A 21,264-nucleotide genomic window follows, 5' to 3' on the forward strand; every position below is an offset into this window, starting at 1 on the left:
ATGTAGAAAATACCCCTCAGTTGGGAAGATCCCCTAAAGATGGGAATGGCAACCCACTCCAGTATTTTTGCCTGGAAAGTCCCATTGATAGAGGAGCCTGGCAGGCTACAGTCCATGGGGTCACAAAGAGTTGGAAACGACAGAGACTAAACAACAACAACAATGCATGTCCTTTACAAAAATCTTAATATTAATGAAAGAAATTAGAGAGGACATAAATAAAGAGGCTATGGATCCAAAGACTCCATATGTTAAGATGTCAATTGTCCCAAATCAATTTGATTTGTCCCAAATCAATTCATAAATTCAACACAATCCCAAGCAAATTACCTCAATCTCTTGTGGTAGAAGATATTGTATAACTTATGTGGAAGTGCAAAAACCTAGCATAAGCCTTAAATAAGACAAAGAAAACATCTCTTGCATTTCCAGATTTCAAAACGTGTATGAAGCCCCAGTAATTAAGATAGAATGGTCTGTTGGTATGAGGATAAAATGAAATCAATAAACAGAATCAAGTCCAAAAAGAGGTCATAATGCATGTGTCACCAATTTTTTTTTTTCTCTAAAAGTGCCTATGCAGCTCCATGGGGCTTCCCCTGTGGCTTAGCTGGTAAAGAATCCACCTGCAATGGGAGACCTGGTTTCAATCCCTGGGTTGGGAAGATCCCCTGGAGAAGGGAAAGGCTGCCCACTCCAATATTCTGGCCTGGAGAATTCCATGGACTGTATAGTCCATGGAGTTGCAATGAGTTGGACATGACTGAGTGACTTTCAATTTCACTTTTAAAGATGCCTATGTAGCTCCAAGGGGGGAAAGTTGGTCTTTCTAGGATAATAGCTAGAATAATTGGCTATTTGTATTTTTTGGAAGTACCAGTGCTTTGTAGCTTTCTGTGTATAAGTTCTGTACATGTTTTCTGAGATTTATGCCTAAGAATTTAGGGTCTTTCTTGAGCCATTGTAAACAGTATTATATTATTAATTTAGATATCCACATGTTTATTGCTAGTATATAGAAATGCATTTGATTTTGTTTACCTTGTATATCCTGAGACCTTCTGAACCCACTTACTAGTTGTAGGAGTTTTGGAGGGTATATTCTTTGGGATTTTTCTACATAGATAGAAAATAGTGGTAATTTGACTGCCTTTCTGGCTTAAAAGGTTGTTTATATATTTACTTGCTTTACTGCAACTGGCTACAACGTCCAGCGCTGTGCTGAAGGAGAGTGATTAAAGTGGATATTCTCCCTTTGTTCCCTTCCTTAGGGAAAAATATAGAGTCTTTTACCAGTAAACATGCTAAGAGCTATTGAGGAAATTCTCCAGTACTCCTGTGTTTCTTAGAGTTTTCACCATGGTAGACTATTGGATTTTGGCAAATGCTTTTTCTACACATTGCTGCTGATGAACTAGCTCATCTTATTGTTGACTCACAACTCTTCTACTTCCCATTAGAAGTCCTCCTCATCTTCTTTGTCTTGGGCCAAGTATGGGTGTAGCATGATGGCAAATGACACCCACTTCTCTTCAAGGTCACCCAGTATTGTTATTGAGACTGAAGGAGGTGAGACAGACAAGTCTTTGTGGGTTCCAAGTGTCCTCATAGTTTAAGTATGACTTTATGTGTCACAGTTTGTCCAGCTTTTGTCCTCACCAAACTTTCCTTTTCAAATGTTACTCTAAGCTCACTTAAAGTGAATTCAGGCTCAACATCAGATATAAAAACAACAGCTTTGTACAGACTTGTCCACCAGCTCTAGCCATTGCCTGAGATCTAGTCCTTATAACTTATCTCTTATTCTACATCACCCATGGTTCTGCTTTTCTGATTGTGCCCTGACACAAAGTCTAAGAGGAAATGACTAAGGACATGGTTTTGATGGGGACTCCACACAGCTAGACCCAGGTTTGTGATGAAGTAAAACTGCCAGTTTAAAGCATTATGGGACAAGTTTTCAAATCTAGACAACTTTACACATGTTCTGTATGACTGACTTAAAGTAAAAAATTCAAGATGAGAATGTATTAGTAGAAAGTTACTCTGGACACCTGTTTCCAATGACATAGAAGGAGACTTTATCTAGAATTAAATCTTCTGATCCAGACCACAACTTAAACAACCACAGGGCTATCATTTCTTGTCTGGGGTCTGTGGGTGTGCATTTCAGCTGGGGTCCTGCAGCAGGGGGGCTCTCTCTTATCAAGCTCTGGGTTTTTGTACAGCTTTTCCTATTACTTCAAGCACTGTGAGTTAACAGAGAGCACAGAAGTACTTTGCAGAATCTTCCAGCTGTAAGGATGAAATGATGAGGCTGATGGATTTATCTGCTTTCTGGAAGTTTACAGAAAAGCGGCCGTTCCTTGCATTACCGTGTTCTGAATACTGTTGAATAAGGTAAGTCATCTGTCCACTGGGAAGTTGCTTGTACCAAAAAAGGGTGTAATAGCTCCAGCTTGTTTCATACCGACAATTCAGGGTGACTGACTGCCCCACTTGGCTGGATATATCTGGCTGGTCTTGAGTAACTTTCTGGGCCACACCAGATGCTGTGCGGAAAACAATCAGAAAACAAAGATGAAGCAGTGAATAAAATAGTGTAGGAGTTATTTAGGATCCAAAGACAAAAAAATTGAAATCATAAGATGCTTGTTTTTCCCCAATCCTCCTTTCCTCCCCAAGTCCCTGTGAAGCTCCACGCGCCTGTGTGCAGTCCTTTCACCCTGAACACTCGCACCCATGTTTGGAAGCATCCCTACCAGAGAAGGCGATGGCCAGGAACACCCAGAGCAGACTGGAGAGCGGCATGAGGTATGGATTCCCCTGCACAAATGTGCTGAGTTCTGCCTCAAGCTGAGAGTTCAGTGTCTCTGTGTGCCTGGCAGCATATATACATAGTACCTGGTTCCTGTGTGACTCCTTCAAATAGGAAGTGGGGTTTGTCATGTTCAAGGTAACGTCATCTGTGCACAGATGGGAAAAATAGTCTGATTCACCACAAACCCTTACTTTGTCTATTTTTCTTTCACTGGTGATTAAGTTAGACTGAGCCTTAAAGAGGGCTTCATAAAAGTAGTTATTAGTCAGAATTTGAGCTGAGGGGTATCATAGAACAAACAAATTGATAATCATTGATAAATACTTAGTGGAATAATTCTGCCATCCCATCGAAAGTAGGATTTGTTTTTTAACTTTTTATTGGAGTTTAGTTGATTTACAATGTTGTGTTACAGAAAATGAAATGTCCATCAGCAGAGGAATGGATAAACATGTGGTACATATGTGCAATGAAATTATTGCTGTTCTTTAGTTGCTAAGTCCTGTCTGACTCTGTAGCCCATTATGCTCCTTTCTCCATGGGATGTCTTAGGCAAAAATGCTAGAGTGGGATGCCATTTCCTTCTTGAAGGGATATACCTGGCCCAAGGATCAAACCCATATCCCCTGCTTGGCAAGCAGATTCTTTACCACGGAGCTACTGGGAAAAGCCCACAATGAAATCACTCAGCCATGAAAAAGAACAAAATAATGCCACCTGCAACAACATGAACAAACCTAAAATAAGACAGTATAAGCTATGGACCCTTCTTGTAATCTACTTACTTACTAGTCATTCGTTTAGCCTATACGTACATTTCTTCATATAAAGTCTAAATAGTATATTTAAAAACTCACAGGTTTTTGGCCTTCTTGAAGAAAGGCAACTTATCCAAAATTTTTAATGAATTTTTTTCTGGGTTTTAGAATTTTAAAATATTATTAAAATACAAATGATAATCTGATACCTCAGCTTTATATGCACTCCTTTTTTGTGCATAACTCTATGAAATTTTTTCACAGGTGTAGGTTTTTGTACCACCACTAAAATCATGTACAGAATTTTTCCATCTCTCTAAAGATAACCATTTTCACACCCTCCCCATCCCTGCAACTGGTGATGACCCCTAGCAGATATGGATCTTTTCATCTCTATATTTTGTCTTTTTGAGAATTCTATGTAAGTAAACTTATACTTTATGTATGCAGTCATAATAATATCTTAAGTGTAATCATCCACTATGTAGTCTTCTGAGACTGACTTTTTTCACTCAGCATTGAGATCCATCTTGGCTATTCAGTTCAGTTCAGTTCAGTCGTTCAGTTGTGTTAGACTCTTTGCGACCCCATGAATTGCAGCACGCCAGGCCTCCCTGTCCATCACCAACTTCCGGAGTTCACTCAGACTCATGTCCATCGAGTCAGTGATGCCATCCAGCCATTTCATCCTCTGTCGTCCCCTTCTCCTCCCCAATCCCTCCTAGCATCAGAGTCTTTTCTGATGAGTCAACTCTTCGCATGAGATGGCCAAAGTACTGGAGTTTCAGCTTTAGCGTCAGTCCTTCCAAAGAAATCCCAGGACTGATTTCCTTTAGAATGGACTGGTTGGATCTCCTTGCAGTCCAAGGGACTCTCAAGAGTCTTCTCCAACACCACAGTTCAAAAGCATCAATTCTTTGGTGCTCAGCTTTCTTCACAGTCCAACTCTCACATCCATACATGACTACTGGAAAAATCTTGGCTATTAACATGTATCAATAGTCTGTTTCTTTTAATCACAACAGACTGTCTTCAATTTATGATGAATCAACTTAGGATTTTTGACTTTCTGGTGTGGAGAAAGCTATGTATGACTTCACTAGAAATCATACTTCGAATTTTGAATTTTGATCTTTCCCTTTGTTAGCAACATGCTGTATTACATTCTCTGATGATTCTTGGTAGCAATATTGAGCTGAGCTCTCAGTCAGACCCAGGAACAGGGGGGTAAACAACTGATCCACTTACAGCCAGTCTGTACCCGTACAACCATTATGTGTTTCACTTTCAGTATAATACCTTTAAGGTAGGCCAGGCGAGGCTCTGACTCACAGTAGGGTAAGTATATTAAATGCATTTTCCACTTACTGGTATTTTCAACTGAAAATGGTTTATTGAAACTTAACTCTATTGCAAGCTGAAATAGATGTATAAATTATATTTTATTGTATGGGTGTACCATGGCATAATTAGCTATTCATACAACAAAGAACATTTGGCAGACTTCCAGTTTCTGCCATCACAAATATAGCTGTTGTGGATATGCATGTAATTGTTGTGTGAGCATCTGTTGCTGTTCAGTCGCTCAGTCAGTCTGACTCTGCAGCCCATGGACTTCACCACACTAGTCCATGGGGTCGCAGAGATAGTGAAGGCTCTCTGTCTTTCACTATCTCTCGGAGTTTGTTCAAACTCATGTTCATTGCATCAATGATGCCATCCAACCATCTCATCCTCTGTCACCCATTCTCCTCCTGCCCTCAATCTTACCAGCATCAGAGTCTTTTCTAATGAGTTGGCCTTCACATCAGATAGCCAATGTATTAGAGCATCAGCTTCAGAATCAGTCCTTGCAATAAATACTCAAGGTTGATTTTCTTTGGTATTGACTGGCTTGATCTCCTTACTATCTCATTAGCACATATATGCAAAAGTTGCTCAATTTTTAGTGCAATATCTTTCCAGTGTTAATTTTATCAAAGAATTTTACTTTGCCACCCTTTCCATCTGTTCATATCATTCTTCTTTCAGTTTTTCCTCTACTTTTAGATTTTTTCTTATTTTACAGTTATCATGTATTACATGGATGATGTAGTTTTCTAAACTTTCATTCTAATTACTGAAATGAATTATTTTCAGACATTTTATCCTCCTCTTTTTGCCCAGGATACTTTCTTTTCTATGTGCTGTATTGTGTATATACTTGTTATTAGTTAATTTGAAAATCACTTATTGTGTTGCCAGATTTATGCAATTCTGGTGTAATGAATGAGTTAGATATTCTTTTAACTTTAGATTCAGGCCTTCAGATGTGCAAACAGGTAGAATTTGTAAAACATTAGAATCCTCAGTATGCTCTGCCAACAATCTCTTCATGATTCAATTTATTAATATATTAGTTGTAGGGAAATAAAGTTAAAATACACAATGTACCAATGGAGCTCCAAGTTATTAACTCCTACTGTTTTTCTTGTAAGATCATCTAATGGTAAATCTCTACTGATAGAGGGTTCCCAGGTGGCGTTATGGTAAAGAACCTGCCTGCCAATGCAGGAGACATAAGAGATGCGGATTCAATCACTGGGTCAGGAAGATCCCCTGGAGGAGGACACAACAACCCACTCCAGTATTCTTGCCTGGAGAATCCCATGGACAGAGGAGCCTGACGAGCTACAGTCCATAGGGTTGCTAAGAGCCGGACATGACTGAAGTGACTTAGCAAGAACTAGTGGTAGAACTAACTACAGTTCTGTTAAAAAGTACTCATTAATTCTGTAATTTATAAAGATTTCAGTAGAATGTTTTAAAGCAAGACATATACAGTATAAAGATAGCACATGAGTTTTTTTAATTGGTAGGGATTATTTCTGAATGGGGATAAAAAACAGGAATAAGAAAAGGCTTTCTGGCAAGCACTGTCTCTCCTATGGACACAGCATTGCTGAAATATCATATGGACCTTTAACACCTTTGTTGGCTTATAGTTATGGAAAATGGATTGATTTAGAATACCAGTTGATATTTAAATGACTTTTTCTTATGCATTTTTCTAAAATTAGAATTCCCACCTCTTTGTGGGGGAATATAGTTAAATGCAATTCTAATTTTTCAAAATATCTGGTGTCAACTACCTTATGACAAACACAAAGTATTAAGAATTTTAATGGAAAAAGGATTTTGTATAGGAATAAACTGAAGATTCACAGGAAGAGCTTAGCAAAATGCTTGGGGACATATTTCACTAATAATGATAGGGAAAAAAGAGTAAAGAGAAGGGAAGGAAAGGAGTGTGGGAAGAAGGAAAAGAAAGGGAAATAGAAGGAAAGGATTAATGAGTTTATGAATAAATATTTTCAAATATATCCCTGTCTTCATTATAATATTTATGTGATGTTCTTTGACTCTCTCTACTATTTTCATAGAAGATCCAACTCACTCTTTCAATATTTTATTGCATCCTTAGCAATTATTAGTTACTAGCAATTACTAGTAACATCAGTCATGAATATTTCTTTACTCAATAAATGTTTATTGAACACCTACTATTTGTTGGGTACTGGGCTGATTACTGAGAATATTTCAAAAAACAAAAGGAACGAAAAGATATGTTGCAGGAAAAGTGAAGTGAGGATAAAGAAAGTGAGCTCAAAGGCCGTGAAGAGAAGGAAATGAGTGAAAAAGTGACTGGAGGGAATGTGGGGCAGCACCTCTCATTGAACTTCCCAAGATTGAGTACAAGTATCCATTCCTCATCTCTAACTCACGAATCAAAGCAATTTCCAAAGCATGATAAACAAAGCAATTAACATTTAGGTACACATCCTATGCAGCAGGATAGATTTCTCAGTCTTTTTGATGATCAGAGAATATTATGTTAGTGATGCCACTCAGATCAAGGACCGGAATGGCTCTCTCTTTCTCTGTCTTGTGCTCTAATTTCCTCTATATCTTTTCTCTTGGGGAAAATGTGTGGCTAATAAAGAGCTACTGCTACTGCTACTGCTAAATCACTTCAGTCGTGTCCAACTCTGTGTGACCCCAGAGACGGCAGCCCATCAGGCTCCACCGTCCCTGGGATTCCCCAAGCAAGAACACTGGAGTGGGTTGCCATTTCTTCTCCAATGCATGAAAGTGAAAAATGAAAGGGAAGTTGCTCAGTCATGTCTGACTCTTCTCGACCCCATGGAAAGAGCTAAAGATGCTTCAAAATCTTGCTATAATTGGTAATAAATATTTCTACTACCATTTGAATATTTAGGGGGCAATGATATCTCTTTGCAGCATTAGGGATTCTTGCTTTTCTAGAGTAACAACGTATACTTTCTATTCTAATACTTGACATTTGCCCTAAAATAAGTCACCTTCTGTGATTGGTATTGTGATTCATTCCACTGTCTTTCCAGTTGATTCATTATTGAGGGGCGTTCTTCTTACTATTGCTTCCAGTAAGGCCAGATTGAACTACACAGGCTGAGATTTTGGACCTTGACATTCTTAGATTTAAAAATAATTTCAACAGTTGGGCTAACACATATTAAGACTGAATATAGGCAACTTTTAAAATCTGTTTAAAGCTTAGCTTTGCCAGCTGAGCTACCAGTGATGCAAACTTCACCTTCCTCCTGTTAGCCGAAGTATAAATGTTTATACCACATGAATGGCAAGTTGTCACTTTCTCAAAAATTTTTTAAATGCACCTTGTTTTGTAAATAACCATTCTAGTTTCAGAAATTACATTATAATAGAGATGTCCCTGTAGATACAAAAGTGAATTACAAAAATATATAAAGACAACACTCTTCACGATAGCACAATAATAGAAACAAATATTTATTAATAGAAAGACAATTAGAATGTTTCAGAGTACTACATGGGATTATAAAGAACTAATTGGACTGCTTCCCAGGTGGCACAGTGGTAAAGAATCTGCCTGTAATGCAGGAGATAGAAAAGACCAGGTTTGATACCTGGGTCAGAAAGATCCATGTTGGAGGAAATGGCAACCCACTCCAGTATTCTTGCCTGAAAAATCCCTTGGATAGAGGAACCTGGCAGGCTACAATCCATGGGGCTGCAAAGAGTTGGACACCACTGAGCATGCACAAACTGATTTTTTACTGTAGGATGATTTCCAGCACACTTTATTAACTGAAAGTCAAAAGGGAAGTTGGAAAAAATTCAAATAAATCCAACTTGCCTGTCAAATTGTGTCCATACGCATATGCATGTAAGTGTAAATGTGTATGTAATTGCATAAAATTATATGCAAATATATAGATAATTGAAAAAAACAGACTGGCATGCTAGCTTTAATTATCAGATTTGGTTTTCTCGGAGGAAGGTGGAAACTAGGCTGGAATGAAGATGATACAGCTGTGGGCTTTTACTTTTGTTCTGCCTGAGTCTTTTATGATGAGATGGTTCTGTGTGTTGTTTAGAGAATATAAAAAACCATGAAAACTCCATGTAGAGGTAAAACTTCCAGACAAATTAAAACTAAATTAATATTCACTTAATTTTTGTTTCTTTCTAAAACAGCTTCTTCCTGACAAATATGCATGTTTGAGACTAGCCACAAAAAACATTTGGGATTTTTCTTAAAAAAGTAATTTATTTATGCTAAGAGGAACAACTATAAAATTTCAGAGTCTGGACTTGCCCTGAGTCCACATGAAAGACACCTTTGGAACAAGGAAAACTATTTGTATTTTTCTCACTTTTAGGTTGAGACTAACACACTGGAACCAACATTTTACTGACACGAGAAAGAACCATGAAAAATTGCTAATGCTTCTCACTTTATTTCTAGGATTCTTAGTAGCCCCATAATTCTTTTCAGCTACATCAACTAATGCGGCACTTCTTCCTTGTCCTTTTATTTCCTTTATGCATCTCTCCCCTTTTCCTTCCCTTCATTTTCCTCATCTCTTACTGCTCTCTGACTCTCCTTAGACTCTAGATTTGCTCTCGTGACTGCTCCCCCACTGAGTTCCCCCCTTCTTCCCACCAGAGATACTGCACAGGTGCAGCCCTGTCTGTCCCAGTGTGCCTCTCTCAGGACGCAGTAGTACACAGCGGCGTCTCTCAGGGTGACCTGGGGCAGGACCAAGGTGCTGGACTTTCTGTCTGAAGCAATGGTCAGAGAGGCCACGCTGCTGTCCACTGTGTCTTGAAAGCCATGAATGACATACTGTGGACTCTGATTGGGATTTTGCCGATACCAGTGTATATAGTCATCTCTACCAATGGTAGAGTGGTTACAAGGCAGGTTTACATCTTCTCCTTCAGCACAATCCACAGAGTTGGGCTGGGTGGTCTTAGCATCAATCACAGTCCCTATGGGTTAAGAAATTAAATTAGCTCCAGAGCACATTTCAGCGTAATTCTATGGATTAAAGGCATAACCCTCCTATAACTGTCTGGCCCTGGTACCTACTCCAGTGTTTCTACTTATGTCCTGCAAAAATATTATTGGTGTTCATTATTGGATTGCAAGGAGATCAAACCAGTCAATCCTAAAGGAAATCAAATGTGAATATCATTGGAAGGACTGGTGCTGAGACTGAAGCTCCAATACTTTGTCCACTTGCTGACAAGAGCTGATTCATTGGAAAATACCCTAATTCTGGGAAAGATTGAAGGCAAAAGGAGAAGGGGGCATCAGAGGATGAGACAGTTAAACAGTATCACCGTCTCAGTGGACATGAATTTGAGCATACTCCAGGAGATAGTAGAGGACAGAGGAGCCTGGCATACTGACATCCATTTGCTCATAAAAAGTTGGATACATCTTAGCAACTGGACAACAACAAAATTATAGAGACCAAAGATACATGGCAAGAATCAGAGATTCCACAGGCTTTGTTCCATGGGTCCTTGGCTTAATAAGCCCAGAGAATTCTTACAACCTGCTTACTGCTAAGGACTCTTCTGGTATCGTGGCTATGATTTAAACTGTAATGTAGAAGACAGGCCTCTTTAGCAAACCCACAGATCATTTCTCAGTCCCATCTCTATAATGCTGAATAAAACACAGAGAGAGGTGTAGAGAGTAAGTGACTCTTTGTGGCCCTTTGCCCTCAAAGTCATCCCCTGTAGACACAGAACACTTACCCAAGATCAGAAACACAGTTACTCCAGTCACCAGCCTCATACTTCAAGGACAAGCTAGGACCATGGGCTCAGAGCTCAGGCTTGTGTCTGATCCTTGGCTTGAGGAGGTTCCAGGGAACAGAGGCAACAGCTGTCAGTAAAAACTTACAACCAGTGCAGATACTACTATGTTGTTGCCAGGACCTTCTCAGCCAATGATCAAGCAGTTCCTTATCTATGTCTTCCTCCCTGGTTTTAGTCATGTCCCCCAAAGACGGTGAAACATCCCCAGCTCACAGTGAAATCATCTATGAAGTTTAATGTCTGGCTCAAGAAAAGGAATACCGATCACAATGATGTGTCTATGCACAACCATTGGTCTTTCATTTGTTTCTTAAGAAACTGGCTGATGCTCCATGAAACTTGTGGAATGCATGATTTAATCCCAGAAAAATGTACTGAGCTCTGTGTTGTGATGAAAATGATGAAAACTTCCATCCACATTCCAGAAAATGTATGGGAGAATCAAAAGTAGGCAGTGATGTGCTCTAGGAGACAGGAAAAATTTAATAACATTGAGACGAAAAGCTACACATCCTAGAACTCGCAGCTCTTGTGAGGGTTCTTGAAATCATGCATGCATTCCTACGTAAATAGACATCTTCCATGCGTCTGTCTTAATATACCAACTGATTGACATAGATAGTGTTCACCTCTCCTCCTTGAACAGTGGTTCTTCAATCCTCATATTCCCTATGCGATACTTGTGGGTGTTGTGAAACAAGAATGCTAAGGCAAAGGAATAGAAAAAAAAGCAAACAAAGTGGGGGTGGGGTGGAGGTCGGTATAAGGGGTAGAAAAAGTCTAAGGATGGGGAAAAGAGTATAAGAAATAGAAAATGGAAGGGATAATCAGAGCAGGGAAATGGGAAAGCAGTGTTAGGGAGGTACATGTAAATGGCTTAGGCTATTGGGTTAAGATCCCCTGAATCCTTGACCGCACACATTCAACAAGAGATAATAAAGCTCAAGTTGTCTAAAGAAGGTAAAAGCATGCCATTTTTCCTTTCTTTTTTTTTCTTGCACAGCAATGGGAAACAAATTTCCCTTCCCTTCTCCCAGTAGCAGTTCTTACATGAAGCAGCCCCCTCTTGTGACTGAATAAAAGAACTGCAGAGATAAATCCAGACCAAAGTCAGCAAGCAACTGTTTGTAAAGCTCCATCTAAAATTGGAACGATACAGAGATTAGCATGGCCCCTGGGCAAGGATGACTCGCAAATTCGTGAAGCGTTCCATATTTTATTAGGGACTTCCCTGGTGGCTAAGATGGTAAAGCGTCTGTCTACAATGCGGGAGACCCGGGTTCGATCTCTGGGTCGGGAAGATCCCCTGGAGAAGGAAATGGCAATCCACTCCAGTACTATTGCCTGGAAAATCCCACGGTTAGAGGAGCCTGGTGGGCTACAGTCCATGGGGTCACAAAGAGTCGAACACGACTGAGCGACTTCACTTTCACTTTCAGATTTGAAGATAAATAGGGGATTTATCCCAGGGGATAAATTTCCAGGGGATTCCCTAGTGGCTCAGACTGTAAAGCGTCTGCCCACAATGCGGGAGATCCAGGATCAGTCCCTGGGTGGGGAAGATCCCCTGGAGAAGGAAATGGCAACCCACTCCAGTACTCTTGCCTAGAAAATTCCATGGATGGAGAAGCCTGGTGGGCTACAGTCCATGGGGTCACAAACAATCAGATACGACTGAGCGACAAAAAAAAAAAAAAAAAAAAAGGCTTCTCAGGTGACTCCCAGACAGCTCAGTTGGTAAAGAATCCACCTGCAATGCAGGAGACCCGGGTTTGATTCCTAGGTCAGGAAGATCCACTGGAGAAAGGATAGGCTACCCATTCCAGTATTCTTGGGCTTCTCTGGTGGCTCGGCTGCTTGTGGCTCAGCTGGTAAAGAATCCCCCTCCAATGAGGGAGACCTGGGTTCGATCCCTGGGTTGGGAAGATTCCCCCGGAGAAGGGAAAGGCTACCCACTCCAGTATTCTCCCCTGGAGAATTCCATGGAATACAGCCCATGGGGTCACAAAGAGTCATACATGACTGAGCAACTTTCACTTTCACTTCAGGTGACCCTAGTGGTAAAGAACTCCCTTGCCAATGCAGGAGACTTAAGAGACACAGTTTCAATCCCTGGGTTGGGAAGATCCCCTGGAGAAGGGCATGGCAACCCACTCCAATTTTCTTGCCTGGAGAATCCCTTGGATAAGGGAGCCTGCTGGGCTACCTCCATGCATTCACAGGGACAGACACGACTGAAGCAGCTTACCACATTGCACACACATCTTACTTGTAATACCTCTGTGCTCATCTGTGTTGTCTTGGTCCTAAACACTCTATAGAAGGTTTTAATTATCTTTGACAGCTTTATTGCAGTCATATGATAGTGCATTCTCACTTCTTGATCTCCTTGGTATTCATTTGCATCTCACCTTCCCACGTTGAAAATTTACTTAAAAGCCCATATAATTTAAATGTTTATAAGAGAGGTTGGTACAGAGTAGGCACTCAAGAATTATCTCTTTGTTGAATGAGCCAATGAATTTATTGAATTTAATGAAAATGTTGTGTTAAATAACTATTTAAATTGTTTAAATTAAGGGATTTGATTTAGGTCATACCTGAATGGCCTAGTGGTTTTCCAGCCTTTCTTCAGTTTAAACCTGAATTTTGAAATAAGGAGCCCATGATCTGACCACAGTCAGCTCCAGATCTTGTTTTTGCTGACTCTATAGAGTTTCTCCATCTTTGGCTGCAAAGAATATAACCAATCTTATTTCTGTGTTAACTATCTGGTGATATTCAAGTGGAGAGTGGTCTCTCGTGTTGTTGGAAGAGGAAATTTGCTGTGACCAGTGTGTTTTCTTGGCAAAACTGTATTAGCCTTTGCCCTGCTTCATTTTGTACTCCGAGTTCAAACTATGCTATGCTATGCTAAGTCACTTCAGTCGTGTCCGACTCTGTGTGACCCCAGAGATGGCAGCACACCAGGCTCCCCCATCCCTGGGATTCTCCAGGAAAGAATACTGGAGTGGGTTGCCATTTCCTTCTCCAATGCATGAAAGTGAAAAGAGAAAGTGAAGTCGCTAGTCGTGTTCGACTCCTAGCGACCCCATGGACTGCAGTCCACCAGGCTCCTCCATCCATGGGATTTTCCAGGCAAGTGTACCGGAGTGGGGTGCCATTGCCTTCTCCGCCAAGTTCAAACTAGCTTGGAGTAAGTTTGCATTCCTTCCTGAGTTTGCATTCTAGTCCCCTATGATGAAAAGGACATCTTTTGGGGGTGTTAATTCTAGAAGGTCTTGTAGATCTTGATAGAACCATTCTTCATAGATCTCTTTAGGTTCCAGTTTAAACCCATAATGTCACCATTATTGAGACATCCATTCATTCTGTTCTGGGTCAAGTACTTCCTCATACCCAAATCTCCAAGAAGCCCTCTAAATGGTACACTCTGACAATAAAGGTTTGAGACATTTTTCACAGTTAGGAAAGTTATGTCTCATTTCCCAAAGATTACAAGCATTGGAACAATAAAACCTGTCTCATAGGGTTTTGATATTTAGATTAGATAATGAATCAGAAATGCATTCTACAGTTCCTGACTTATAGTAAGTTCAGTAAATGTCCACTTTCTATAGGCTGTTGAAACCTGCCTTTCCTTCAGTGTCCAGATTTGTGATCTGCTTCCCTGCCACCCTTCCCCCAAACCCGCCACATCAGTTCAGGGAAGGAAGCTTCTAGGGCATTTACTTAATCTCTTATTTTCTTGGAAACAGTCATTATTTTCCCTATCCTTTTGTATCATATACAACTAGCTACACTGACACATTGACACACCCAGGGTGCTGAAAGGACACAGATGGAACAAGTGAGGTTTGATTTTGGTTTCCCTAAAAATAATAAAATCAAGGACATCTTGCATGTATACTAGCTACTATTGGATGTAATATTTCTGATTTGGATCTCTAAGATTTTGCTGTTCTTATTAACTATTTTCTCTTCTTATTGATTTATGAGTTGTAATACCTTCTGCATTTGATTCCTTTTTCAGAAATGTGTTTTGCATATATTGCCTTCCACTCTGGGATTGACTTTCCACTCTCTTAACAGTGATTTTAAACAACACTGAAAAAAATTTTTTTCACATACATTCATGCTCATAACAATCTCCCTTGCAAGTTTTATTTGTTTGTTTTCTTTAGAAAGTTTAGAAATGCTTTCCTTTTGTGATGGCTATTGTTTGTGATGAAAAGTCAGGCATCATTCTCAATGATGTTTCCCAGAATGCAACATATCAATTTCCCCTGAGTATTAGCAAGACTTTTTTCAACTAAAATAGACCCTTGGATTTGTCTTCAGTGCTTTCAAACTTCTGCCAAAACCACAGTGGTGAATTTGCAGAATATCTTATTCATCTTTATGACATTCCATATAGCATTGCTCCTCAAAAAGGAGCTTGCTTTATAGGATGTCAAGTACAACAGTGAGTGGAGATTCTTGCTATGATAAAGAGGTTATGGAATGGGTAATGGATGAGGTAGTTATAAATAATGGTTACAATCATGTGGTCATTTGCAGTAACAAAAGCTATAATAGTTATAAAATTATTTTCATTTTATATGAATATATTTATATATACATTCACCATTTTTAACTTCCCTCTCCTGTTTACCGGCCTGTAGTAACATAAAATGTGCCACTACAAATTAAGCTTAATCTCATTGTATCTCAGTAGTTAAGATACAGGTTTCTATGAGAGAGTGTGATGCAGATAGAAGAGGAAAGAACATCACCCTTAAACGGATAAATGAACTTGTTATTCTCTTTGAAGGAGACAGCTTGTTTTGGTTGAATGAAGAATAATTCCATCATATTAACAGGAAGCATAGTTTTCCTGTGGTCTTTATTAGAAGCCGTGTTATTCAAAGAGGTACTGATTGAATGCCTAGTTAACAAGGAGGGACGTTAACCAGTTAAGCTGTTATGGTAGGTTTGCACTGTGTCAACTTAACAATCTGAAATTTCTTTCCCAGGATTTGCTTCCCTCTGTTGTTCTGGGTTAGGGTTGGCCATGACAGAGATTTGTGCAGGTTTTGGAAGGTATTTGTGATGAAGTAGCCATGTTTCTATGTTCTGCAGGATGATGCAGGGCTCCAGGGACTAAGGCAATAGGTAATGCTGCTGCTGATCTGATAGTTCAACTTATTGTTGACTCAGAACCCCTCGACCTTCCACGAGGTTATCTTCCTCATTTTCTCTTTGTATTAGACCAAGTATGCCTGTAGCATAACGGAAAATGACATCCACTTCTCCTGAGGGTCACCCACTACTGTGCGACTGAAGGAGGTAAGAGACAGACAAGTTTTAGAGTATCTTGTGGGTTCCATTGTCCTCATATATTTCCATACATGCCACAGTGTGTCCATGCTTTGTCCACATCCAACTTTGCTTCACAAAACTTCTCTAGTTGACTTACAGTGAATTCAAGCTCAACACCAAATGCAAATATAACAGTTTTTATGGACACTCCCACCAGCTGTAGCCATTGCCTATGTTCTAATCCTTATAACCAACCTCTTACTCTACATCACTGGTGGCTCTCCTCTGATAGTGCCCTGACACAAAATCTAAGGGAAAAGGACTAAGGAAATGTTTGTCATGACGATTTCATTTTCTAGACCCAGATTTGTGATGTGAGCCTCTCTAGGTGAAACCGCCATTCTACATTATTATGGGGCAAGTTTTCAAATTTAGACAACTTTACACATGTTCTGTGTGTTTTATTTAAAGTCAAAAATTTAAGAGGAGAATGTATCAGTAGAAAATTACTCTGGACACCTGCTTCCAAATGACAAAGAAGGAGCTTTTATTTATAATTAAATCTTCTGATCCAGACCACAGATGAAGCAACCGCAGGACTACCGTTTCTTGTCTGGGGTCTGCAGGTGTGTTCAGCTTTTTCTATTACTTCAAGCACTGAGTTCCCAGAGGGTGCAGAAGTACTTTGCAGAGTCTTCCAGCTGTAAGTCTGAAATGGTGAGGCTGAGGGATTTATGTGATCTCTGAAAATTTACAGAGTAGTGGACATCCATTGCATTCTGGGTAGAAGAATCCTGAAGAATAAGATAAATTATCTGTCCACTGCGAAGTTGTTTATACCAAAAAAGGTAACTGCTCCGATGTGTTTCATAGTGACAGTTCAGGGTGACTACCTCCCCAGCTTGACTGGAAATGTATGGCTGGTCTTCAGTAACTATCTGGACTACACTGGATCCTGGGGGGAAAATCAGAAAACAGAGATGGAGCAGTGAATAAAATAGTATAGGAATTAGACTAAAAAAATACAAACTGAAATCATAAGATGCTTGCTTCTCTTTTAGAATACCTACCAGAGAAGATGAAGGCCAGGAACACCCAGGGCAGACTGGAGAGCAGCATGAGCAGCATTCCCTGCTCAAATGTGCTGAGTTCCGCCTCAAGCTGAGTTCAGTGTCTGAGTGCCTGGCAGCGCATATACATAGTATCCAGTTCCTGTGTGACTCCTTCAAGCAGGAAGTGGGGGTTGTCATGTTCATAGGTGACATGGTCTGTGCACAGATGGGAAAGAAAAGTCTAGCTCACCACAAACCCTTACTTTGTCTATTTTTCTTTCACTGGCAATTAAGTTAGGCTGAGCCCAAAAGGGGGCTTTGCAAAAGCAATTATTTTAAAGGTTTGAACTGAGTGAAACTGAAGAACAAACAAGTTGATAATCACTTATGATTATTCCACAGAATAATTTTGCCATCCCATTTAAATTAGGCTTTTAAAAAAATTTTTATTGGCGTTTAGTTGATTTACAGTGATGTGTTACAGCAAAATGAAATGTGCATTGACAGAGGAATGGATAAAAAAATGTGCTATTTATGTACAATGATGTGTTTGTTCTTTAGTCACTAGGTAGTGTCCAACTCTTTGGGCTCTGTGGACTGTATCCTGATAGGCTCCTCCTTCCATGGGATTTTCCAGGCAAGAATACTGGAGTGGGGTGCCATTTCCTTCTCCAAGGGTCTTCCTGAGCCAGGAATAGAACCCCTGTGTCCTCCTTGACAGGTGGATTCTTTACCGCAGAGCCACCGGGGAAAACCCACAATGAAATCGCTCTGCCATGAAAAAGAACAAAATAACGCTGTTTGTAACAACATGCACGGACCTAAAATAAGATTTAGTATAAGCAATGAACCCTTCTTGTAATCTACTTACTTACTAGTCATTCATTTAGCCTATACTTACATTTCTCCATCCAAAATCTAAATACTCTATTTAAAAACTCACAGACTTTTGGCCCTTTTGGTGAAAGGCAGTCTTATCCAAAATTTTTAATATATTTTTTTCTAGGTTTTAGGGCTCTGCTAGGTTTTTCCAATACATAAAATTACTTTGACAACAAATGATAAAATATCTGTCCTTCTAACTTTCAGAGTCTATTCTGTTTTTTATGTTTGTATGAATTTATAACAAGAATAAAGTAATTATTCTTTTGAAACTTGATATTGAGTCTTATTTATCAGACTTTAAGGGGGATCAGGATATTGAGTTCCATTCCTTCCACAAGTAGAATTGTACTTATTAGATCATGTTTCTTAGAATTGTCCTCATGTCATTTTTTTTCATCCCACTGGCCCAAAATGTTCAGTCTCACGAGTTAGTTGCTTGTTATTTTTTCTTTTTGTTAAATAAAGTATGCCAGATCTTTCTGTGCCATAATATAGTATAATGCACTCCAATAAAACTTGGTGTCTACAGACTGCAAGCACGCAGTATATGTCTACAGCACAGAAGGTGATGGCTGAGATTTCTAAACTGTTACCTGTTCATTTGAATGTAGCTGTGAATTTTCTAGCTGGTTTTATTATTTTAATGGATGAATTAATATAAAAGAACCAAAGGCAAATGAATAGTAGAAAAGAAAGTACAGACAAGGTCTCTGAAACAGTGCCAACCCCTTGCTTTCAAGTTGCTTGAGTGGTGGTGTTAATGACTGATGCATGGAGGAGAGTGCATATTTAGTTGAGACATCTCCTCTGTCCCATTTCACCTCTGAGTGCTGACAGGCAGTGATGCCCTGGTTTCAATTACCAAACCTACTTGTATTTAAGTAGAAGGGATCACGAATGTCCACAGCAACTGGGCAGCAGCATGGTATTGTATTGTAGCACATATAATATCTGTATTTAATAATTACAGATATTATACATACACCAGAAAATTAATATTGATAAAATATTACTGAAATATAGATGATAATCTGATATATCAGTTTTATTATGCATATCCCCGTGAAATTTTATCACTGGTACAGGTTTTTGTACCATCACTAAAATCATGATGCAGAATTGTTCCATCTCCCTAGAGAAAACCACTTTCACACTGTCTCCACTCTGGCAACTCATGATGACCTCTAGCAACTACTGATCTGATCTTTTCATCTCTATATTTTGTCCTTTTGAGAACACTGTATAAGTAAATTCTTACATTCTGTATGCATTTGTAATAATGTGGTGTGTAAACATGTAACAAGTAGTCTCCTGAGATACCATTTTCACTCAGCATTGAGATCCATCTAGGCTGTTGCATGAATCAATAATAAGTTTCTTTTCATCACCACAGACTGTCCGCAACTTGTGATAAATCAACTTAAGGTTTTTCACCGTATGGTAGTGAGGAGCATATATGCATTCACTAGAAACCATACTTTGTATTTTGAATTTTTACTTTTTCTCATGTTAGCAGCATGCTGTATGACATTCCGTAGTCGTGCTGGGCAGCAACACCGAGCTAAGCTCTCTGTGCACCCTGGGATCGTGAGGGTCAACAACTAATACACTTAGGAATGTTCCGCACTCACACCACTATTCTGTTTTTCACTTTCAGTACAACACCTTTGAGGTTAGACCAGGCAAAACTCTGACGCACAGGAGGTTAAGTATATTATATGCTTTTTCCACTTACATTTTCAACCTAAAATGGTTTCTCGAGACTTAACCCTATTTCAGCTTGAGATAGATCTGTAAGAGTTTATTGTATGGGTGTACCACAGCATATTTATCTATTCACACAATGAAGAACATTTGGCTGGTTTCCAGCTTTTGGCCATCACAAATACAGCTGCCATGAATATTTCTGTACTGATATTTCTGTGAACATGTTTTCCATTTCTCAAGTACAAATGCCCATAAAAGAGTATGATTGCTGAGTTGTAAGGTGAGTGGATATTTAAGTTTATGTGGAACTGCTAAACTGTCTTCCAGAATGACTGCACCGTTTACCCACCAGCAGTGTATGAGTGGTTCAACTTCTCTACATCATTGCCAGAACTTGGTTATTTTTCATTTTAGCCATTAAGCAAGATGCGGAATGGTATCTCATTGTAACTTTAATTTGCATTTCCTTGATGGTTAATGATGTTGAACATCTGTTTATACACTTATTTCACTAACACATAGCTCTTCCATGATATGTTTGGATGAACCATTTTCCAATTGGACTACTTGTTTTCTTCCTACTGAGTTTAGACAATTCATTGTTTTCTGAATACCATCCTTGATTAAAATGGATGGGGAACACATGTATACCTGTGGCGGATTCATTTTGATATTTGGCAAATCTAATACAGTTATGTAAAGTTTAAAAATAAAATAAAATTAAAAAAAAATACATTGTGAAAATATTTCCTGCCATTCTGCAGCTTGTCTTTTTCATTCTCTTAATAGTACCTTTCACAGAGCAAGCATTTTTACTTATGATGAAATATTTTATTTTTTATTGATTGTGCTTTAACATCATGACAAAAATCATTTTGTCTAACACTTGGTTCTGAAGATTTTTTTTTTTTCAAAAAGATTTAGAGTTTTAGATTTTACACTTGGATATACAGTCCATTTTGAGATTCTCCTCAAATTTTTGTATAAGGTGGGAGATTTAGACCAAGATTCAGTTATTTGCCTAGGAATATCCAATTGTCCCTAAGTCATTTGTTCATAAGACTATCATTACTCCACTGAATTGTCATTGCACCCTTGCCAAACAATCAAATTTCTCCACTTTCCCACATCCACACTTGGGATGAGTCAGTAGCATTATCTTGTTAATAATTTTTTATTTTCTCTTTTTATTCATTTTTATTGGATTTGTATCTTGTATTGGAGTACAGCCAATTCACAATGTTGTGATAGTTTCAGGTAGACAGCAGAGGGACTCTATCTTTTTAACACTGCAACATCTGTTCTATATCTTATTTTTTCATTCTTTATATTTCTAATTTGTGTTTTCTTTTTTTTCACCATGATAATTCTATCTAGGAATATATAGTTTATTAATTGTTTTAGCAAACTTAACTTTGTATCTCATGGGTATTTCTATCATTTTCCTTCTGTTTTACCAACTTGACATTTTTATTATTTTCTTATTTCAGTTTATATTAGTTGTAATTTGTTCTTCTTTTTCTATCTTTTTTTGTTGAAAGCTTAGATAATTGTTTTGCAGCCC

At 38.9% G+C, this 21,264-nt stretch overlaps 1 non-coding gene and 2 gene segments (V, D, J or C); 1 reads left to right on the forward strand and 2 right to left on the reverse strand.

The window, feature by feature from the left end:
• Positions 1-2,084: 2,084 nt before the first annotated feature.
• On the reverse strand, positions 2,085-2,895 carry LOC129621092 (T cell receptor delta variable 1-like). The segment is given in 2 exon segments: positions 2,085-2,552; positions 2,763-2,895. Coding segments are annotated over 2 exon segments (345 nt in total).
• Positions 2,896-6,440: 3,545 nt separating this feature from the next.
• Positions 6,441-10,732, reverse strand: LOC129620746 (T cell receptor alpha variable 26-1-like). The segment is given in 3 exon segments: positions 6,441-6,446; positions 9,596-9,915; positions 10,693-10,732. Coding segments are annotated over 3 exon segments (366 nt in total).
• A 1,140-nt stretch (positions 10,733-11,872) lies between these two features.
• On the forward strand, positions 11,873-11,974 carry LOC129622231 (U6 spliceosomal RNA). Its single transcript, XR_008699899.1, has one exon. It is a non-coding gene; the product is annotated as a U6 spliceosomal RNA (small nuclear RNA).
• Positions 11,975-21,264: the final 9,290 nt, after the last annotated feature.

This window comes from Bubalus kerabau, chromosome 10, assembly GCF_029407905.1.
Source record: "Bubalus kerabau isolate K-KA32 ecotype Philippines breed swamp buffalo chromosome 10, PCC_UOA_SB_1v2, whole genome shotgun sequence".
NCBI lineage: Eukaryota > Metazoa > Chordata > Mammalia > Artiodactyla > Bovidae > Bubalus > Bubalus kerabau.